The sequence below is a fragment of the Ornithorhynchus anatinus genome, chromosome 5, assembly GCF_004115215.2.
Source record: "Ornithorhynchus anatinus isolate Pmale09 chromosome 5, mOrnAna1.pri.v4, whole genome shotgun sequence".
In the NCBI taxonomy this organism is placed as follows: Eukaryota; Metazoa; Chordata; class Mammalia; order Monotremata; family Ornithorhynchidae; genus Ornithorhynchus; species Ornithorhynchus anatinus.
Window position 1 is genome coordinate 78,975,643 of NC_041732.1, and position 17,811 is coordinate 78,993,453.

Consider the following 17,811-nt stretch of genomic DNA (forward strand, 5'->3'; position numbering starts at 1 on the left):
ACTTTGGGCAAGTCATTCTATTTCTCTGGGCCTCAGTTACCTCATCTGTAAAATGGGGATTAAGACTGTGAGCCCCAAGTGGGACAACCTGAATACCTTGTATCTACCTCAGTGCTTAGAACAGTTCTTGGCACATAGTAAGCAGTTAACAAATACCAGCATTATTATTAGTATTATTATTACTATTATCCCCTCCTCTGTACTTGGATTTGCGCCCTTTATTCACTTCCCCCTCAGCCCCCAGTACTAAATATACCTATCCTAGATGAATTTACTCTAATCCTATCCACAGTGAGTTTGCCCTAGACCGTAAGCTCGTTGTGAGTAGGGAATATGTCTGTTTATTGTTAGCATGTACTCTCCGAAGCCTTTTCTACAGTGCGCTGCACACAGTGCTCGGTAAATATAATTCAGTGAATATCCACAATTTATTTATTTATAGTAATATCTGTGCCCCTCTCTAGACTGTAAGCTCCTTATAGGCTTGGAAAGTGACTGCCAACTCTGTTGTACTCTCCCAAGAGCTTAGAACAGTGCTCTGCACACTCTAAGTGCTCAGTAAGTACCACTGATTGATATTGGTAATTTTTATCAATGTCTGTCTCCCCCTCTAGGTACGTTCCTTGTGGGTAGTAAACGTGTCTTTCAAATCTGTTATTTTATGCTCTCCCAAGTGCTCAGTATAGTGCTCAGCATGCAGCAAGTGCTCAATAAATACCATTGATTGATATTGGTAATTTATTTGTACCAATGTCTGTCTCCCCCTCTAGGCTTAAGCTCCTTGTGGGTAGGAAACGTGTCTGTCAATTCTGTTGGCGTATTCTCCCAAACGCTCAGTACAGCGCTCAGCACGCGACGAGCGCTCAGTAAATAGAGAAGCAGCGTGGCTCAGTGGAAAGAGCACGGGCTTTGGAGTCAGAGGTCATGGGTTCAAATCCCAGCTGTGTGACTTTGGGCAAGTCACTTAACTTCTCGGTGCCTGTTACCTCATCTGTAAAATGGGGATGAAGACTGTGAGCCCCACGTGGGACAACCTGATTCCCCTGTGTCTACCCCAGCGCTTAGAACAGTGCTCGGCACAGAGTAAGCGCTTAACAAATACCAACATTATTATTATTATTATTAATAAATAGCTTTGATGGATTCCTGCTCCGAGCTCCCACCCACGATCCTCCGCTGCCCCCTGGTGGACAAGGGGATTCCATCCCAAGTGTCTAAGAGCCGGTGGCCTGCAAACACTGGACCTTTGGTCCAGCCGGGCTTCTCCGCTCTCTTCCTTCCCTTCTCAAAAGTCAAAGAGGGGGGCAAAGGCGGGACCGAGGCTCCCGGGAGGATCAGGATGGAGTCCAGCCCATTCATTCATTCATTCAACAGTATTTATTGAGCGCCTACTGTGTGCAGAGCACTGTACTAAGCCCTTGGAATGTACAATTCGGTAACAGATAGAGACAATCCCTGCCCTCTGACGGACTGTAAGCAATAACAATAACAATAAATAGAATCAAGGGGATGTACATCTCATTAACAAAATAAATAGGGTAATAAAAAATATATACAATTGAGCAGTGGAGCACAGGGCTGAGGGGAGGGGAAGGGGGTGCCATTAACCTCCTCACTAGGCCTCCTCCTCGCCTGTCATTCATTCAATAGTATTGATTGAGCACTTACTATGTGCAGAGCACTGTACTAAGCCTTGGAATGTACAATTCACCAACAGATAGAGAGAATCCCTGCCCAGTGACGGGCTCTCAGTCTAAACGGGGGAGACAGATGGCAAAGCAAAACAGAGCAAAACAAAAACAAGACAACATCATCAAGATAAATAGAATCAAGGGGATGTACACCTCATTAACAGAATAAATAGGGTAATAATATATACAAATGAGCACAGTGCTGAGGGGACGGGGAAGGGGAAGAGCAGAGGCTGCGAGAAGGGGAGAGGAGGGAGAGCAGAGGAAAAGGGGGGCTCAGTGTGGGAAGGCCTCTCGGAGGAGGTGAGCTATCAGTAGGGCTTTGAAGAGGGGAAGAGAGTTAGTTTGGCGGAGCTGAGGAGGGAGGGCATTCCGGGACAGCTGGAGGACGTGGGTCAGGGGTCGATGGCGGGACAGGCGAGAACGGGGGACGATGAGGAGGTGAGAAGCAGAGGAGTGGAGCGTGCAGGGTGGGCAGTAGAAGGAGAGAAGGGAGGAGAGGTAGGAGGGGGCAAAGTGATGGAGAGCTTCGAAGCCCAGAGTGAGGAGTTTTTGTTTCATGAGAAGGTTGATAGGCAACCACTAGAGGTTTTTGAGGAGGGGAGTGACGTGCCCAGAGCGTTTCTGTAGGAAGATGATCTGGGCAGCGGAATGAAGAATAGACTGGAGCAGGGAGAGACAGGAGGAAGGGAGATCCGAGAGGAGGCTGACACAATAATCCAGTCGGGATATTATGAGAGCTTGTACCAGCACGGTTGCCGTTTGGATGGAGAGGAAAGGGCGGATCTAGGCGATATTGCCAAGGTGAGACCGGGAGGCATTGGTGATGGATCGAATGTGTGGGGTGAATGAGAGAGCCGAGTCAAGGGTGACACCAAGGTTGCGGACCTGTGAGACGGGAAGGATGGTCGTGCCTTCCACAGTGATAGGGAAGTCAGGGAGAGGACAGGGTTTGGAAGGGACTGTCCCACCGTCGACCCCTGACCCACGTCCTATCTCTGGCCTGGAATGCCCTCCCTCCTCACATCAGCCAAACAAGCTCTCTTCCCCCCTCCAAAGCCCTACTGAGAGCTCTCCTCCTCCAGGACACCTTCCCAAACTGAGCCCCCCTTTCCTCTGCTCCTTCTCCCTTCCTCGTCACCCCCATGCCCTCCCAGTCCTTTACCCCCTTCCCTGCCCCACAGCACTCGTGTATATGTGTGCGGATCTATAATTCTATTTATTTTATTAATGATGTGTATATATCTATAATTCTATCTATTTTGATGTTACTGATGCCCATCTACTTGTTTTGTTGTCTGTCTCCCCCTTCTAAACTGTGAGCCCTTTGTTGGGTAGGGATCGTCTCTATCTGTTGCCGAATTGTAATTACAAGCCCTTAATACAGTGCTCTGCACACAGTAAGCGTTCAATGAATAAGATTGAGGAAATGAATGAATGAGGATGGAGCAGCCTCTCTTGGTGGGGAGGAAGGCTTGGACTCAACTAAGGGAGGCTCCCTATGGGCTCCGCCTCCCGGCAGGTGGGGAAATTCCCCAACCTCTGAGCCCGGGATGCCAAGCTTCCCTGCTTGGGGTTGTGTACTAAAAACCCTGGAGTTGGTACACTGCTCTGCACACAGTAAGAAGCAGCGTGGCCTTAGTGGATAGAGCACAGACCTGGGAGTCAGAAGGACCTGAGTTCTAATCCCTCCTCTGCCGCTTGTCTGCTGTATGACCTGGGGCAAGTCACCTCACTTCACAGGGCCTCAGTTACCTCATCAGTAAAATGGGGATTAAGAATGTGAGCCCCATGTGGGACAGGGACCTTGTCCAACCCCATTTGCTTGTATCTAACCCAATGCTTAGCACAGTGCCTGGCACATAGTAAGAGCTTAACAAATACCACAGCAAGCACTCAATAAATGCCATTACTACCTGAGTCCCCTGCTGACAAGGGAAGCCAGAGGGTGCTCTGTTTCCAACCCTTGCTCCCCAGTCCCAACTTCCCAGATTCAACCTGCCTCAATGATAATTGCAGTTTATTGGTATCGTTATTATTGTTATTGTTATTATTAATAGTAACTTACTATGTTCATTCATTCATTCAATAGTATTTATTGAGCACTTACTATGTGCAGAGCACTGTACTAAGCACTGGGAATGTACAAATCGGTAACAGATAAAGACAGTCCCTGCCCTTTGACGGGCTTACAGTCTAACTGGGGGAGATGGACAGACAAGAACAATGGCAATAAATAGAATCGAGGGGAAGAACATCTCATTAAAACAATAGCAAATAAATAGAATCAGGGTGATGTACATCTCTTTAACAAAATAAATAGGGTAATGAAGATATATACATTTGAGGGGATGAGTTCAGTGCTGAGGGGATGGGAAGGGAGAGGGGGAGGAGCAGAGGGAAATGGGGGGAAAAGAGGGTTAAGCTGCGGAGAGGTGAAGGGAGGGGTAGAGGGAGCAGAGGGAAAAAGGGAGCTCAGTCTGGGAAGGCCTCTTGGAGGAGATGAGCTTTAAGTAGGGTTTTGAAGAGGGGAAGAGAATTAGTTTGGCGGAGGTGAGGAGCAAGGGCATTCCAGGACCGCGGGAGGATGTGGCCCAGGGGTCGTCGGCGGGACAGGTGAGAACAGGGGACGGTGAGGAGGTGGGTGCCAGAGGGGCAGAGTGTGCGGGGTGGGCGGTAGAAAGAGAGAAGGGAGGAGAGGTAGGAAGGGGCAAGGTGATGGAGAGCCTTGAAGCCCAGAGTGAAAAGTTTTTGTTTTGTGCGGAGATTGATAGGCAACCACTGGAGGTTTTTAAGAAGGGGAGTGACAGGCCCAGAGCATTTCTGCAGGAAGATGAGCCGGGCAGCGGAGTGAAGAATAGACTGGAGCGGGGAGAGAGAGGAGGAAGGGAGATCGGAGAGAAGGCTGACACAGTAATCTAGTGGGGATATTACAAGAGCCTGTAGCAGTAAGGTAGCCGTTTGGGTGGAGAGGAAAGGGCAGATCTTGGCGATATTATAAAGGTGAGACCGGCAGGTTTTGGTGATGGATCGGATGTGTGGGGTGAACGAGAGAGCCGAGTCAAAGATGACACCGAGGTTGTGGGCCTGAGAGATGGGAAGGATGGTTGTACCATCCACAGTGATAGGGAAGTCAGGGAGAGGACCGGACTTGGGAGGGAAGATGAGGAGCTCAGTTTTGGTCACGTTGAGTTTTAGGTGACAGGAAGACATCTAGGTAGGGACGTCCTGGAGGCAGGAGGAGATACGAACCTGAAGGGAGGGGGAGAGGACAGGGCAGAGATGTAGATCTGTGTGTCATCTGCGTAGAGATGATAGTTGAAGCCGTGAGAGCGGATGAGTTCACTGAGGGAGTGAGTGTAGATGGAGAACAGAAGAGGGCCAAGAACTGACCCTTGAGGAACTCCAACAGTTAGAGGATGGGAGGGGGAGCAGGAGCCCGCGAAGGAGACCGAGAATGACCGGCCAGAGAGATAAGAGGAGAACCAGGAGAGGACGGAGTCCATGAAGCCAAGGTGAGATAAGGTGTGGAGGAGGAGGGGATGGTCGACAGTGTCAAAGGCAGCTGAGAGGTCGAGGAGGAGTAGGATAGAGTAGCAGCCATTGGATTTGGCAAGAAGGAGGTCACGGGTGACCTTAGAGAGAGCAGTCTCGGTAGAGTGGAGAGGACAGAAGCCAGATTGGAGGGGGTCCAGGAGAGAATGGGAGTTAAGGAATTCTAAGCAGCGAGTGTAGATGACTCATTCCAGGATCTTGGATAGAAAGGGTAGTAGGGGGATAGGGCGATAACTGGAAGGGGAAGTGGGGTCGAGAGAGGGTTTTTTTAGGATGGGGGAGACATGGGCATGTTTGAAGGCAGAGGGGAAGAAGCCATTGGAGAGTGAGTGGTTAAAAATAGAAGTTAAGGAGGGGAGGAGGGCAGGGGCAATGTTTTTTATAAGATGAGCGGGAATCGGGTCCGAGGCGCAGGTGGAGGGAGTGGCACTTGCGAGGAGGGAGGAGATCTCCTCTGAGGATACTGCAGGGAAGGATGGGAAAGTAGGGGAGAGGGTTGGGGGGGTGGGGAGGCAAGAGGGGGAGGGGTGACTTTGGGGACCTCAGACCTGATGGTGTTAATTTTCGTGACGAAGTAAGTGGCCAGATCGTTGGGGGTGAGGGATGGGGGAAGGGGAGGAACAGGGGGCCTGAGGAGAGAATAAAAGGTCCAGAACAATTGGCGGGGGTGACGGGCATGGGTATCAATGAGGGAGGAGAAGAAGTTTTGCCTGGCGGAGGAGAGGGTAGAGTTAAGGCAGGAAAGGATAAATTTGAAATGTATGAGGTCGGCTTGGTGCTTGGACTTTCGCCAGCAGCACTCAACAGCTCGAGCATAGGAGCGTAGGAGGCGGACGGAGGCGGTGACCCAGGGCTGTGTGTTAGTGGAGCGAGAGCGGTGGAGGGAAAGGGGGGCGAGAGAGTCGAGATGAGTAGAGAGGGTGGAGTTGAGAGCGGTGACCTGATCATCGAGAGTGGGAAGAGAGGACACGGGGGCAAGGTGGGGAGAGATGATTTTGGAGAGATGGATGGGATCAAGAGAGCGGTGGTCTCTGTGGAGGAGTAGCGAAGATTTGCAGGGCGAGGGAGTGTGAGAGATGAGGCAGGTGAGAAGGTCATGGTCAGAGAGAGGGATTTCAAAGTCGGTGAGAGAGGAGGTAGTGCAGCGGGAGGAGATGACGAGATCGAGGGCGTGACCGAGTCGGTGAGTGGGCGAGGTATGGTGGAGCAGGAAGTTGGCAGAGTCGAGGAGGGATAGCAGGCGGGCGGCAGAGGAGTCACCGGGTACAACCATGTGGATGTTGAAGTCTCTGAGGATCAGAGTGGGCAGAGAGAAGGAGAGAAAGAAGGTAAGAAAGGGGTCTAGGTGGTTGAAGAAGTCAGAGGTGGGACCGAGAGGGCGGTAGATGACAGCTACAAGTATCTGGAGTGGGTGGCAGAGGCGAATGATATGGGCTTCGAAGGAAGGGAAGGAGAGGGAAGGGGGAGGAGGGATAGTGCGGTAGCGGCAACGGGGTGAGAGGAGGAAGCCGACGCCTCCTCCCTTTCCGGTGGGTCTGAGGGAGTGGGAGAAGGAGAGGCCTCCGCTAGAGAGAGCAGCGGCGGAGACCGTGTCTTCGGGAGTGAGCCAAGTTTCTGTAAGGGCGAGGAGGAGGAGAGAGCGGGAAAGGAAAAGGTCATGGATGAAAAGTAGTTTACCTGTAATGCAGTGGGAGTTCCAGAGGCCATACTTGAAAGTAGCTGTGGATGCGAGGAGGGGAGAGTGGGGAGAGCGGGGGGAGGGGAGGATTTGGATGGGAAAGAGGTGGCGGGGCCCTGGACGGGGAGAGGGGGAGGAGGGGTGGCGGTGGGACAGGAGGACTGGAATGGGGAGTGGGTGGGGAAGAGGGAAGGGGGGAGGGGGTGAGGAGGGGCTTTGGTGGGGGGAAGAGTAGAGGGAGGGGGAAGAGGGGTGGCGCTGGTAAAACGGGGTTCCAGAGCGGGGAAGAGGAGGGGGAGAGGAGGCAGAGGAGAGAGCAGGAAAGAGCTGGGCGAGAGAGGGGAAGGAGAAGGAGAGGATTGGGAGGGGCAGGTGGGAGGAGGGGGGGGTGGAAGGACATGGTGAGGCCAGAGAGGTAGGTGGCAGCACTGACAACAATAAACAATAACATGCGAAATTGGTAGTATAGTAACATGATACAGTATGATACAATAAAATAGTGTTAATAAGCGGGCGATGAGCAGGGTCGGGGGTCGACTTGACTAAGGGTCGACCTGATCGAAATCAAAGTCAAAAGGCTAGCGGCAAGGAGAGTCCCGGGGCTTATGTCCAAATGTCTCTGAGGCGGCGGCAGGGGCCCTGAGGGTGTCCGGGGTGGATTGCGGGCGTAGGCGGCAGCTAAGGTGTCAAGCACTGTTATAAACACTGGGGTAGATAAATTTTAAATGGGTCAGACCCAATCCCTGCCCGACCTGGTACTCAGAGTCTAAGCAGGAAGGAGAACAGGTATTGAACCCTCATTTTACAGTTGAGGAAACTGAGGCACAAAGAAGTTGTGTCTCTCCCCACTCCAGGCCATACTTCACTCTGCTGCCCAGATCATTTTTCTATAACAACTTTCAGTCCATGTCACTCAATCAATCAATTGCATTTATTTAGCACTTACAGTGTGCAGAACACTGTACAAAGTACTTGGGAGAGTATAATATAACGATATAGCAGACACACACCTGCCCATGCGAATTTATAGTCTAGAGGGGGAGACAGAAATAAATATAAATACACAAATTATGGATATGTATGTAAGTGCTATGGGGCTGAAGGGGTGGTGAATAAAAGCAGCAAATCAGGGCAATGCAGAAGGGAGTGGGAGAAAAAGAAATGAGGGCTTAGCAAGGAAAGGCCTCTTGAAGGTGGGGGGAGGAATTGTCTGTTGGAGGAACAATTAGAGGGACGGTATTCCAAGCCAGAGACAGGACATGGGAGACGGTCAGTGTCAAGATAGACGAGATCGAGGTAGAGTGAGTAGGTTGGCATTAGAAGAGCAAAGTGTGTGGAAAAAACATTTAGTCCACATTTCCTGATTCCTCAAGAACCTCCAGTGGTTGTCCATCCACTGCCACCTCAAATGGAAACTCCTTAACCGTAAGCTTTAAAGCACTCAATCCTACCTCCCTTCTCTCCGTCTCCCTCCGAGCCCCCACGCTCCGCTCCTCTGGTGCTAACCTTCTCACTGTGCCTCAATCTCACCTGTCTCGCTGCTGACCCCTGGCACACGTCCTACCTCTGGCTTGAAACTCCCTCCCTCCTCAAATCCACCAAACAAATGATTTGCCTAAGGTCACTTAGCAAGCAAGTAGCAGAGTCAGGATTAGAACCCAGGTCTTCTGACTCCCGGGCCCAGGCTCTTTCCACTACACCACGCGGCTTCTAATGCAGGCATGAATCTCCTGGTTCTTCCAAACCTCCACGAAAGCCTTTCTGGACTGTAGAGGCTGCTTCCTGCTCCCTTGTCCTCAACACTCCCTACAAACCCCTGCTCCCTCCTCATTCCTAATATATCACAAATAGTTTCCTGCTCCTCCTTCTCCCCCTTTCCTTTCTCTTCTTCCCTTTTCTCCCTTCTCCTCCCCACTTACCTTCACATTTTCCTCTCTTCTCAAATCCTCCAGCCCTCTATCACCCCCCGTCCAGGACGTCACCTCCGGAGAAAAGGAAAAAGCCAAACCAGAGCATGACAGAGCAAGCGGGGACAGGGACAGAGACAGATGGTGGGGAGGGGAACACTGGCCTGAGCTCAGGTTCCTGCTGGATGATGCCCACCACCTCCCAGCTCCTTCATCGGAATCCCTCTCTAGGGCTGCCATCCAGTCCTGGCCCAAGTGGGCTCTGAAATCGGCAAGGATGGCCATAACCTTTGGGGGGATGGGGTCCTGGCTCGCTGGAGAGAGCGGGGCTTTTTGCACAGTCGGGTCCCAGAACTGGAGCTAGTCTGTGCCAGGAGCTGTGAGAAAGAGATTGTCAGTGTCCAGCCCTGTGCCCAAGGTCAGGGCCTTGGACGGGCTGGGCACCGGATCTGGCAGCCGGCGGGCAGGCTGGCGGGTGGCCTTGGACCGACCACCTGCAAAAGGTCCCGTCACCTGGGCTGGACCCTTGGCCCTGCCTCCTCCCCTATATTAATGTGCACCGGATCCCGGCCAGACACCTGGCCACCATGTTGTCGCTGCTGGCTTCCCTGCTGCTCGTGGAGCTTGGTGAGGAAGACAGCCCCAGCCCGCTGCTCTCTCTCCATCCCCGTTGGCCTGGCAGAGCTTATTTAGGGTCCAGACTACCTGTAGGCCCCTCTGCCTCCCTGGGACCGGGGACTCCCGACCCACTGGCTGGGGGAGGGGAGGGGTCAGTGTCACCTGGAGAGAGCGTGTGGACAGATGGGAGGGTGGGGTGGGCCCAGTCTGGACTCCAGGAGAAGCAGAGAACTGGGCTCTGCTGGTGGAGGCGTGTGGCGGATGCCACTTGGGTTACGTGGTCATGAGGGACATCTCTGCCTTCTTTCGGTTACCACTCCCTCCGACTCCCCGACCTTGTACAGCACCCGCTCCTCTGTCACTGCTCTCTACTGTCTGGGCACAGCTCCCCACCACCCCCTCCAGGCCCTTTGCGCCTTGATTTCAGACCGGGCAGGATCTCCTGGCCCCTTCCGCAGGCTGGAGGCTGCCCAGCAAGATTGGGTGGCAGGGTGGGAGGATGGTGGGAGTGGAAGGGAAAGGGCACAGGGGAAAGGGAGCTGCCCCAGACCCCATCTTAGGGAGCTCAGGACAGTGTTCTTCTGCTGTCTTCCAACAGGGATGGGTGTGGGGCCCACAAAGGGGGCGGACGCTGTCTGAGACTCCATCCTAGAAAGGCCAGGAACTAGGCCCACTGCCCGCTTCACTTCTGGGCAAGAAAAGTCTTCCTGGGGCTAGTGGATGGGGCAGTGGGTGTGGATCCCTAACCTGGCCCTGCTGTACCGGTAATGGCCCCGGCAGATTGGGTCCACAGCCTGGTTGGGGAAGGGGCAGAAATGGGACACAACAAGGTTTCCTCCTTTTCCCCTCCAGTCTCTGGCTGTGGAACCCCCTCTTACTCCCCCCTGACGCGGGTGGTCAATGGGGTGGACGCCAATCCCCACAGCTGGCCCTGGCAGGTAAGGACCTCCCCACCCTCCCCGTGATCCCTCTGGCCCTTCAGGGAAGCAGTGCGGGGGAGAGAGGGAGAATGGAAAAGGACATGGGGAGCAGAAGAAGTGGCAGGGGAGAGCTTCAGCAGCCGGAAGGCTGCAGGCTCCGAGATATGGCTCCATGCTGGGACAGGAGGGCGGTTTGACTGCCATCTTCCCACCTCCACCGGCTTCTTGGCCCCGGCCCACAGGCTGAATTCCCGGCTGGTCTCTGCTGATTTTCTGTCCAGCCTCAGCTTGGCTCCTGAGAGACATGACTTTAGTCTTCCCTTACCCTGACCCGATCCGACCCAAACCAAGGATATCAAGAAACAGCGTGGCTTAGGGGAAAGAGCACGGGCTTGGGAGTCAGAGGATGTGGGTTCTAATCCTGGCTCCGCCACTGGTCTGCTGGGTGACTTTGGGCAAGCCCCTTAACTTCTCTGTGCCTCAGTTCCCTCATCTGTAAAATGGGGTTTAAGACTGTGAGCCCAATGTGGGACAACCTTATTACCTTGTATCTACCCGAATACGTGTCTTGGGCAGGGCGGGGAGGCCCCAAGCCGGAATCGGGGAACAGTGGAGAGTCACTTGCTCTCTGCTGCTCCAGCCTTGCTGGCCTCAGGCTCTGCCCCTTGCAGGTGGCTTATTGGCGGCGCTGCCAATTACCTCTCTGCTCTGGTGGGGCACTAGGGGCTCTGACAGGGTGGTGGGGGGAGGTAGGTGGGACTGGGAAGGGACGAGGAAAGAGGAGAGGGGGAATCCAGGGGCGGGGACTGGCTCCATCCCTCCAGGCAGCGGCCTGCAGCACCAATCATCCTGGAGTGCCCAGATACGGGTGCCCGGGCCAGTTGTTCCCCACAGCCCATCGGCCCGGGCTGCAGGGGGAGGCTCTGCCACGGCTCTGCGGGCATGACCCCCACCCTCCGCCACCGCCCTGCAGGTCTCCCTGCAGTACCTGAAAGGAGAAAAATATGACCACATCTGCGGCGCCAGCCTCATCTCTCAGGATTGGGTCCTCACCGCCGGACACTGCATCTCGTGAGTCCGTGAGGGGCACCGGTAACTGGTGGGGCCAGCTGGGGCCACGGTCCCTCGCTTTACACCATCTGCCCTGGGTGCCAGAGGGTAGGAAGGGGCTGCTTCAGTCTGGGTTTCCCCATCTAGGACCAGTCCCTTCCTTGCTGTTCTGGTGGCCGGTGGGGGTGGTCCTGTCGCCTCAGGACCCTTCCCTGTCCCCTTCCCACTGCTCTAGGGAACTGAGGGTGGTCTCATCTCCTCAGGCTCTAGGGGCGGGAGGGGAATCCTGTGTTCTCTGGCTTCAGTGGAAGAGGGATTCTGTGTCCTCAAGCTACAGTGGGGAAGGGGTCTTCTGTCCTCAGGCTCCGGTGGGGTAGGCGGTCCTGTGTCCTCAAAGATGGGTTAGGGGGCCTGTGTCTTCTTGCTCCAATGGGGAAGGAGGCCTGTTTCTTCAAGCTGTAGTGTGGGAGGGGTCTTCTGTCTTCAAGTCCTGGGGGATCCATCCACGGCTTCTTGGTTCCCAAGTCTCAGACCCAACTGGGGCCTCATTCTGAGGATGGAGCTGCTACTGGGAGCCTTGAGGAGGGGAGGGGCAAGTTCAGGCATGGCCCCCTCGCCAAGCCCCAGCCCCTCCCCCACACGGCTCTCTCCTTCTGTCTACCTGTCTCAGGAAATCTCTCAGCTACCAGGTGGTGCTGGGAGAGCACGACTTCAGCGTAGAGGAGGGCAGCGAGCAGGTCATCCCCATCCTTACCGAGGACATCTTCGTGCACCCGGGCTGGAACCCCTACTGCATCGCTTGCGGGTCAGTGCCACCCACTGACCGGGCTGCCTCTCCTCCCCCAACCCCCATCCAGCCCCTTGCTCCCCGGCCTGTCCCTAGCCTACCCCCGATCTGCTCCTCATCTGTCCCCAGAGCCTCGACCTCTGTCCTACCGACCCTGTCCTCCTGGGCTCCTCTTGCTCCCCCTCATCTCCTGCTCTGTCCTCTCGCTGCCCCTGCCCTTGAGTCCCCATCCCCATAAGCGGCAGGGGCCCCAGGGGACCCTCAGATTCTGAGCCACCACCTGCTTGCTGGAGGATGAAATGGCACTAACTCAGAGGGGGTGAGAAGTGGCAGCCCCGTCCCCAGCCCTCTTCACTGCCCCAGTCCAGCCCCTATCACGACACCGTCCCCTACCCCAACCCCAGCACCTGCCCCTGCCCCAGTCCCAGCCCCAACCCCTGTTCCAGTCCCAGCCCCAGCTCTGGCCCAGCCCCAGCCCCAGCTCGGGTCCTCTCTCCCCATCTCTTCTACAGCAATGACGTTGCCCTCATGAAGCTCTCCCAAAAGGCCCAGCTCAATGACAAGGTGCAGCTGGCCTGTCTGCCACCAGCCGGCCAGATCCTGCCCCACGATACCCCCTGCTTCGTCAGCGGCTGGGGCACCCTCTACAGTGCGTGGGGACTGGGTGGCACTGACCGGGACACCCACTACAGTGCATGGGGTCTGGGCAAGGGTTGACTCACCCTGCGGCTGGGGCATCCTGTACAGTGTGAGGGGTCTGGGCAGGGGCTGACTGTCAGCAGCAGCTGGGGCATCTTCTACAGTGCATGAGGCCCGGGCAGGGGCTGACTGTCCACAGCAGCCGAAGCATCCTCTACAGTGTATGGAGTCTGGGTGGGATTGACCCGTTCTTAGTGGCTGAGGCAGGGAGGCGGGCGCTGGCAGCCTTGGGTCCAGGTTTCAGCTCGATCTAAGCAGGAGATGCTCCAGGATCTGGGACCCCGGGGTCCCAGTCTCCCGGTGGTGTCCTGGGCTCCCCAGAGCCTTCTCCAGGCCAGGCTCTCTCTCTCCTCTCTTTCTCTGTTTCCCCCCTGGCAGCCGGTGGCCCACTCCCTGACAAGCTGCAGCAGGCACAGCTGCCCGTGGTGGATCACGCTCACTGCTCCCATCAGGACTGGTGGGGCAACGACATCAAGGAGTCCATGATCTGCGCCGGCGGGGACATCAGGTCAGCTTGCAATGTGAGTGAACACTGTCCCAGGAGCCTGCCTAAATGCTTTCCCGGGGATTTGAGGGAAAGGCCCTCCAGGACTCTCCACTCCTACACATGGCATAGCGGATAGAGCACAGGCCAGGGAATCGGGAGGTCATGGGTTTTAACCCCGGCTCCGTCCTTTGTCTGCTAGTGACCTTGGGCAAGTCGCTTCGCTTCTCTGAGCCTCAGTTCCCTCATCTGTCAAATGGGGATTGAGACAGAGAGCCTCACGTAGGACAGGGACTGTGTCCAAACCGATTTACTTGTATCCACCCCGGTGCTCAGTACAGAGCGGAGAAGCAGCGTCGCTTAGTGGAAAGAGTACGGGCTTGGGAGCTGGAGATTGTGGGTTCTAATCCACATTCCTCCACTTGTCACCTGTGTGACTTTGGGCAAGTCACTTAACTTTTCTGTGCCTCAGTTACCTCACCTGTAAAATGGGGATTAAGACTGTGAGCCCCATGTGGGACAACCTGATTACTTTGTATCTACCCCAGCACTTTGAACAGTGTTTGGCACATAGTAAGTGCTTAACAAATGCCATTATTATTTTTATTACAGTGCCTGGAACATAGTAAAAGCTTAACAAATATAATAATAATAATAATAATTATTTTCATCATTATTACCTACTCTGCCATCTTGGGCCAGCCGCTACCCATCTCTGGCCTCGGTTTCCCAAAACATCTGTCAGCCAACAAGGCTTTATTTAATCCAGCCCAGAGAGTCTTGGGAGGTTTCACTCAACTCCTTCACTCCTCTGTCCCTCTGCCAAACTCATGTCACATACCCACATCCCAGGATCACCTCCACAGTCCGCTTCCTCCGCTCCTGTGCAAGAGCTGCGGAACGCTGCTGGCGGAAATCCAGACGAAAGACTACCCTTGTCTATCTCAAATTCATAACAATAATGACAATAATAATGATGGTATTTTGTTAAGTGCTTACTACGTGCCAAGCACTGTTCTAAGTGCTGGAGTAGATACAAGGTAATTAGGTTGTCATTCATTCAGTCAATCATATTTATTGAGCACTTACTGTGTGCAGAGCACTGTACTAAGTGCTTGCGAAGTATAATTCATCAATAAAGAGAGACAATCCCTGCCCACAATGGGCTTACAGCCTAGAAGGGAGGAGACAGACATCAAAACAAGTAAAAAGGTATCAACAGCATCAATATAAATAAACAGAATTATGGATATATACACATCAAAACAAGTAAATGGACATTAAGATAAATAAATAGAATTATAGCTATGTACACATATACACAAGTGCTGTGGGGTGGGAAGGGGGAAGAGCAAAGGGAGCGAGTCGGGGTGATGGGGGGAGCTGAGGAAAAGGGGTCTTAGTCTGGGAAGGCCTCTTGGAGGAGGTGTGCCTTCGGTATGGCTTTGAAGGGGGGAAAGAGTGATTGTTTGGCAGATTTGAGGAGGGAGGGCATTCCAGGCCAGAGGTAGGATGTGGGCCAGGGGTCGATGACGGGACAGGAAAGAACTAGGTACAGTGAGAAGTTTAGCACCGGAGGAGCGGAGTGTGCCGGCTGGGTTGTAGAAAGAGAAAGGAGGTGAGGTAGGAGGGGACAAGGTGATGGAGACCTTTGAAGCCACTAGTGAGGAGTTTTTGCTTGATAGGTCGTCCCACGTGGGGCTCACAGATTTAATCCCCATTTTACAGATGAGGTTACTGAGATACCTCGCCGCTTTAATTCTGCCCTCTCCTCTGCCTGGTAACAATATTTCTCTATCCTTATTGACTCTCATGCCCATTGCCTGCATCAGCTGTTTCAGACTTTTAACTCCTTCCACCAACCCCCAGTCCCCTTGGCCCCTATCTCTTGCCCCTAATGATCTTGCCATATACTTCATAGATAAAATTGAAAATATCAGATGTGAGCATCCTAAAATATCCCCTGCTCTTCCCCAGGCCCTCCCTCCTCCTGCCCTGTCTTGGATTCCCATCTTTTCCAGGAGTGACTCAAAAGATCTCCTGCCTTCTCTCCTCCATCTGAATCTCCTATCCCATCCCTCTGTATCTCATCAAAACACTTGGCCCTCTCCCTTTCTCCTTCCCTGACTGCCATCTTCAACCATTTTCTTTTCAATGGCTCCTTCCCCACTGCTTTCTAACATGTTCATGTATCCTCAAAAAATACTCCCTTGATCCAGTGACTCCCTCCAGTTATCACCCCTTCTCCTTCCTACCATTCCTCGCCACACTCCTTCAATGAGTTCTCTAGACCTGCTGCCTCCACTTCTCCTCCAATTCTTTCCTTGTCCCACCCCCTTTCTAATCTGGCTTCCTTCCCCTTCACTCCACCGAAACTACCCTCTTTAAAATCACCAATGACCTCCTTCTTGCCAAATCCAATGTCGTCTGCTCCATCCTAATCCTTCTCGACCTCTCAGCTGCTTTGGACACTGTGGACCACACACTTCTGGGAACATTATCCAACCTTGGCTTCACCGACACTGTCCTCTCCTGGTTTTCCTACTATCTCCGTGACTGCTCCTTCTCAGACTCTTTTGCAGGTTTCTCCTCTGCCTTCTACCCTCTAACTGTGAGGGTCCCTCAAGGTTCAGTTCTGGGTCCCCTTCTTTTCTCCAACTGCTCCCATTCCCTTGGAGAGCTCCAAGGGAGCTGTTGGCTTTGGCTCCCTCAGCTTCAACTTCAACTTCAGCTTCAACTGATGCTGATAATTACCAAACATCTCTCCAGCCCTGACCTCTCTCCTCTGCAGTCTCACATTTCCTGCTGCCTTCAGGATATCTCTACTTGGATGTCCTCCCAACACCTCAAACTTAACATACCTGAAACAGAACTCCTCATCTTCCCATTTAAACTCTGTCCTCCCCCTGACTTTCCTGTCACTGTAGACAATATCGCTATCTTCCCTATCTCACAAGCTTGTAATCTTAGCATTGTTCTGGACTCATCTCTCTCATTCAACCCACATATTCAGTCTGTTTCCAGATCCCATTGTTCTTCCTTCACCATATCACAAAAATTCACCCTTTCTTCTCCATCCAAACTACTACTATGCTGATTCAAGTAGTTCTCATATCCCACCTTGAGGCAGGGAGGTCAGCAAGGATGCTGACCTCTCAGCCTCCTGTCTCTCCCCATGCCAGTTCATACTTCACTCTGATGAGCACATTGTTTTTCAAAAAAATCGTTCATTACTGTCTCCCCACTCCTCTCTCTGCACACCCCGAGACAAGGAAGCAGATAAGAGCATGGGCCAGGGAGTCAGCGGGACTGGGTTTCTAATCTTGGCTCTGCCACTTGTCTGCTATGTGACCTTGGAAAAGTCACTTCACTTCTCTGGGCCTCGGTTCCCTAATCTGTAAAATGGGGATTAAGACTGTGAGCCTCATTTGAGACAGGGACTGTGTCCAACCTGATAATCTCCTATCTATCCCAGCGCTTAGAACAGTGCTGGCCACATAGTAAGCTCTTCACAAATTCCATTACTATTGTTATTATAACTAAATGCTCAGTAAATACCACTGACTGATTGGTTAATTGGGAGATAAAGGTTGAAGGGACACGGTCTCAGAGCAGGATGCTGGGATCTCCTGAGAGGAGAAGGGCCGACGAGGCTGTGGCCGTTCCAGGGAGACTCCGGGGGACCGCTCAACTGCCGGGGATCCGACGGCAGGTGGTACATCCAGGGCATTGCCAGCTTCGTTTACGGCGAGGGCTGTAACACCCTGAAGAAGCCTACCGTCTTCACCCGAGACTCGGCCTTCGTGTCCTGGATCGAGGAGGTGAGTGGCTCCGCCCCTGGGGCTCCTCCCCGCTCCTCTTCCGGGTCTGGCATTGCTCCATCCCGGGTGCTGCCCACCTTCCTCTAGCTCCCCTTGGTTGCCTGGATTCCCCTGGACCAGTCAGTGGCTGGTGACGATGGCTCTGGGCTGGCCTAGAAGCTCCCTCCATTCTCCTTGCCCCCTACCCTACACTCTGGCCTGCCATGGCCACCGACCGGCTTTCTCTTCTTCTAGACCATGGCCAACAACTAGAAGATACCAGCCCCTGCCCATGGCTCAGACAAGCTGTGGCCCCTCTGGTCCTGGATTCACCTCCCACTTGCAGAATAAACACTGAAGAATGCTCATTCCTTATTTCCTGGCTTTTCCTTTCTTCCTCCGGTCGCTGGGGTTGGGAGGTGGTCCCTTTGGGCGACACCCTCTGTTGGCTTTGGCTCCTAAAGTGGGCATCTTCCTCCTTTGCTGGCTCTCCACCTCAAGCCCGGCCCAGTGCCCCCAGATCCTCAGCCCGGGTCGTCGTGGGTTTCTAGCCTCTCGTTTGCCCTTGCTGCCCAGGACTTCCAGCCTTAGAGCTGCCCAGGTGCCTAAATGAGCCGGCCCT

At 53.7% G+C, this 17,811-nt stretch overlaps 1 protein-coding gene across 1 annotated transcript; it reads left to right on the forward strand.

Annotated features, from left to right (window-relative positions):
• The first annotated feature begins 9,418 nt into the window (after positions 1-9,418).
• LOC114812194 (proproteinase E-like) lies at positions 9,419-17,557 on the forward strand. The gene is made up of 8 exons (XM_029065976.1): positions 9,419-9,458; positions 10,230-10,387; positions 11,343-11,440; positions 12,090-12,224; positions 12,719-12,855; positions 13,284-13,426; positions 17,058-17,210; positions 17,445-17,557. Exons 1-8 carry the CDS (start codon positions 9,419-9,421, stop codon positions 17,460-17,462), a joined length of 882 nt encoding a protein of 293 aa, XP_028921809.1. The 3' UTR covers positions 17,463-17,557.
• Positions 17,558-17,811: the final 254 nt, after the last annotated feature.